Raw genomic sequence first — 4,752 nt, forward strand, 5'->3', positions numbered from 1 at the left:
GGGGAAGGGAGAAAGGGGAAGGGAGAAAGGGGAAGGGAGAAAGGGGAAGGGAGAAAGGGGAAGGGAGGGGATGAGGACCCTGTCTCAAAAGGGAGGGAGGGAGGGAGGGGAGAGACTCTGTCTTAAAAGGAAGGAAAAGAAAGAAGGAAAGGAGAGAGAGGGGAAAAGAAAGAGGGAGGGAGGGGAGAAGAAAAACCATCAGCTCCCCTACTGTGTGGAAAAGGATGTGCAGGGGCCGGCCTGGGACCAAAACTTCACGCAAACCACCTTCAACGCTTGAACAGCCAAGAACCAGGGATTTCCGGGGTGAGGACCCAGCTCAGAAAAGTCATTCATCCAACATTGCCCAGTAGCAACTACATGACAGAGCCAGTTCCACCCCCGCGTCTCCCACCAAAGACCCACTTTTGGGGTCACCGACAAAGAGAAAGGGGGACCCAGGACCAGACTCAACTGAAGCCACCATGTATCTAGGTCCCCTTCCGCCTTCACACACTTTTGTCTCCACCCCTTAAACCCACAGATTTCAACTCAACACTGGAAATAGAAATGGGATTCCCACCTTCCCCCCCCCCCAGAGAGCAGCACTTCTCAGCCACCCCAACAGAAACATTTGCTGGCTGGGCGCGGTGGCTCACGCCTGTAACCCCAGCACTTTGGGAGGCCGAGGCAGGTGGATCACCTGAGGTCGGGAGTTCAAGATAACACTGACCAACGTGGAGAAACCCCGTCTCTACCAAAAACTACAATACTGGCCCGGTGTGGCAGCAGGTGCCTGCAATCCCAGCTCCTCTGGAGGCTGATTCAGGAGAATCGCTTGAACCTGGGAGGCGGAGGCTGCAGTGAGCTGCACTCCGGCCTGGGCAACAATTGCAAAACTCCATCTCAAAAAAAAGAAAAGAAAAAGAAAAATATTTGCCAAGCCGTCAGAGTGGACACTCACAATCCTCGGAGCCGGGTCCTGGCTGCCACACCCCGGGTTAACCCTGTGTTGCCACAGCGTGGGGCAGTGCGGGGAGTCACGGAGCCATGGGGGTGCCCAGGGGTCTTAACACAACTAATATTGATCAATTAGCAGGGAAGCATTTTGACATTTCAGAAGCCAGTACAGACATATCAATACGTTCAATGCATGAATTTGCTCCCTGGAAAAAAGCGTGCCCAAAACACTCTAGCCCCCAAAGGAACCCCAGTACATCCCGACTCGACGCGGCCCATACTCACTCCCATTCTTTCCTCCTGGCCTGGGGGGTGTTGTGGATTTTGTGGGCCTGGTGGGCCAAGATGACATCTCGGTGGTCCACCACGCCACCCCGCCGCCTCAGAGGGGGCCCCTCGAAGCAGATGCTGAGCCGGGGAGGCCGCGTGTCCTGCAGGGTGCTGGGCGGGCCCCGAGCTGCGGTCGTGCAGGGCGTCATAGTAACTGGGGCGCCAGAGCATGGAGTCGGGGACCCAGGGAGACTTCAGCATCCATGGGGCTCGCTCAGAAATCCCAGGGTCTTCCGCCTCAGCACAGTGAGGGGGAAACTAGGGGAAGAAAGAAGAGAGAGAGGGCCGGCGTGAGGGAGAGGCAGGCAGAGCTCACAGAGCGCCAGGAGAAGGAAACTCAGAAGGCAGGAGAGGCCGCCCCACCCTCCTTCCCAGAAAGTCAAAATATACCCCGACCCCAGCTGGCCGGGATTTAGTAGTTCCTTGGCAACTCAGGGCCCAGAAAGCCGGTTCTTAGGAGCTGCCCGGCAACAGCTGCGCCCCATGGAGCAAAAGACTGCGAGGCTGTGCAGCAGGCGCTCGCTCCACCGCCCAGGTGCCGGCCACAGAGGGCGGGACGCTGGGCTTCTCAGCATCGCTACCTCCCTCTCTGCAAAATGAACCACCCTGAGCCTGCTGGTTCGTTCTCCTTCAGTCCCGGGGTCCTGTGAGCTCTGGAAAGCTGAAAGGGTGAGTTCCAGAGGCAGTTTTAAATGCACGCGGGAGACCGGGCGCTGTGGCTCAGGCCTGTAATCCCAGCACTTTGGGAGGCTGAAGAGGGCGCATCACCTGAGGTCAGGAGTTCGAGACCAGCCTGGCCAACATGGTGAAACCTTGTCTCTACTAAAAATACAAAACTTAGCCGAGCGTGGTGGCGCACGCCTGTGATGCCTCAGCTCGGGAGGCTGAGGCAGGAGAATTGCTTGAACCCAGGAGGCAGAGGTTACAGTGAATCAAGTTTGTGCCACTGCACTCCAGCCTGGGCAACGGTGAGACTCTGTCTCTAAATAAATAAATACATGTGGGAGTAGCCACCTGTCCAGCCACGTTGCTTCTCACCAGGTTCTCTGTTTTTTTTAACTTTATTATTTTTTTTTAAGAGATGGGGTCTTGCTATATTGCCCAGGCTAGTCTGGAACTGCTACACTGTAGCGATTCTCCTGCCTTGGCCTCCCTCCCGAGTAGCTGGGAGGACAGGTGCACGCCACCACACCAGGCTTCAGCTGATTTTGGGGTTGGTTGGTTGGTTGTCTGAGATGGAATCACTCTGTCGCCCAGGCTGGAGTGCCATGGCGCGATCTCGGCTCACTGCAACCTCCGCCTTCTAGGTTCAAGCGATTCTCCTGCCTCAGTCTCCTGGGTAGCTGGCACTACAGGCATCTGCCACCACACCCAGCTAACTTTTGAATGTTTAGTAGAGATGGAGTTTCACCATGTTGGCCAGGCTGATCTCGAATTCCTGATCTCAAGTGATCTGCCTGCCTCTGCCTCCCGAAGTGCTGGGATTACAGGCATGAGCCACTGCACCCAGCCAACAGCTGGTTTTTGAAAAGAGAAAAGAGACAGACTTTCCTCCACTCACACATTTGTCAGAGGGACACTCAACACACCAAAGGACCTTGTAGCCCCAAGATATTTATCTGCAATCACTTATTCATTCAACACATCTGAACGGCCACCCAATTTGTGCCTGGCCCTGTGCTAGAGCCTGGGGACACAGCCATGAAAAAGACTGGACAATGTCCCCACCCTCATGGAGAGGACATTCTGGGAGGGAGACAGACAAGGAGCAAAATAAGTGGGTACATAATACAGAGATTAGGAGTTAAAAAGTGCTGGGAAGCGCCGAAGGACTAGGTGTGGTGGCTCATGCCTGTAATCCTAGCACTTTGGCATGCAGATTGCTTGAGCCTAGGAGTTTGAGACCAACCTGGGCAACACAGCAAGACCCCATCTCTACTAAAAATACAAAAATCAGCTGGGCAGGGTGGCGCGTGCCTCTAGTTCCAGCTACTTGGGAGGCTGAGGTGAGAGGATCACTCGAGCCTGGGACGCAGAGGCTGCAGTGAGCCAAGATTGTGCCACTGCACTCTAGCCTGGGCGATAGAGCCAGACCCTGTCTCAAAAAAAATTTTTTTTTAATTGATGAATAAAAATTGTGTGTGTATATAAATAGTTTTTTGAGACGGAGTCTCACACTGTCACCTGAGCTGAAGTGCAATGGTGTGATCTCGGCTCACTGCAACCTCCACCTCCTGGGTTCAAGCGATTCTCCTGCCTCAGCCTCCCAAGTAGCTGGGATTACAGGCACGTGCCACCATACCCGGCTAATTTTTTGTAGTCTTACTAGAGACAGGGTTTCACTATGTTAGCCAGACTGGTCTCGATCTCCTGACCTTGTGATCTGCCCGCCTCAGCCTCCCAAAATGCTGGGATTATAGGTGTGAGCCACCACGCCCAGCCTTTTTTTTTTTTTTTTTTTTTTTTTGAGACAAAGTTTCTCTCTTGTTGCCCAGGCTGGAGTGCAGTGGTGTGATCTTGGCTCATTGCAACCTCCACTTCCTGGTTTCAAGCAATTCTCCCACCTCAGCCTCCCGAGTAGCTGGGATGACAAAGTTGTATGTGTTTATGATGGCCAACATGACAATCTGGGACATGTATGCCTTGTGGAATGGCGAACTTGGGCTGATTAACATATGCATTACCTCACATGCATACTGAGGTCTTTCTGTGGCTAATCTCTTCTTAGAGGACACTAGCAATAGCCAAGAGCAGTGGCTCACACCTGTCATCCCAGCATTTTGGGAGGCTGAGGCGGGTGGATCACCTGAGGTCAGGAGTTCAAAACCAGCCTGACCAACATGGAGAAACCCTGTCTCTACTAAAAATACAAAATTAGCTGGGCATGGTGGCAGGCCCTTGTAATCTCAGCAACTTGGGAAGGTGAGGCAAGAGAATCGCTTGAACCCAGGAGGTGGAGGTTGCAGTGAGCCGAGATTGCACCATTGCACTCCAGCCTGGGCAACGAGAGTGAAACTTCGTCTCAAAAAAAAAAAAAAAAATAGAAGGACACGAGTCATATTGAATTAGTGCCCACTCATATAACCTCCTTTTAGCTTAATTACTTTTGTAAAGGCCCTGTCTCCATATGCAGCCAAATTCTGAGATACTGGAGTTTAGACTTCAACATACGAATTTGGGAAGATGCCATTCAGTCCATAACTAAGAGGGGTAAGAGGTGTAGGCTGGGCGCAGTCACTCATGCCTGTAATCCCGGCACTTTGGGAGGTCAAGGCAGGGGAATTGCTTGAGGCCAGGAATTCAGGACCAGTCTGGGCAATGTGACAAGGCCCTGTTTCTAAAAACAATTTTTTAAAAATTAGCCAGGCATGGTGGCACATGCCTGTAGTCCCAGCTACTCAGGAGGCTGAGGCAGGAGGATTGTCTGAGCCTGAGATGAGGTTGCAGTGAGCTGTGATTGCACCACTGAAGAGGAGGGGGGGG

General features: G+C 53.0%; 1 protein-coding gene across 1 annotated transcript in view; it reads right to left on the reverse strand.

Annotated features, from left to right (window-relative positions):
• The window catches only part of CACNA1A (calcium voltage-gated channel subunit alpha1 A), a 421,027-nt gene that overhangs the window by 396,520 nt on the left and 19,755 nt on the right, over nucleotides 1-4,752 (reverse strand). The window contains exon 2 of the mRNA XM_032265882.1: nucleotides 1,225-1,527. Within this exon, the coding sequence (XP_032121773.1) occupies nucleotides 1,225-1,418 (194 nt within the window). The 5' untranslated portion in view covers nucleotides 1,419-1,527. The remainder of the gene's footprint in view (nucleotides 1-1,224; nucleotides 1,528-4,752) is intronic.

Source organism: Sapajus apella, unplaced genomic scaffold (assembly GCF_009761245.1).
Source record: "Sapajus apella isolate SASKATOON/1434 unplaced genomic scaffold, GSC_monkey_1.0 scaffold152, whole genome shotgun sequence".
Taxonomy (NCBI): Eukaryota; Metazoa; Chordata; class Mammalia; order Primates; family Cebidae; genus Sapajus; species Sapajus apella.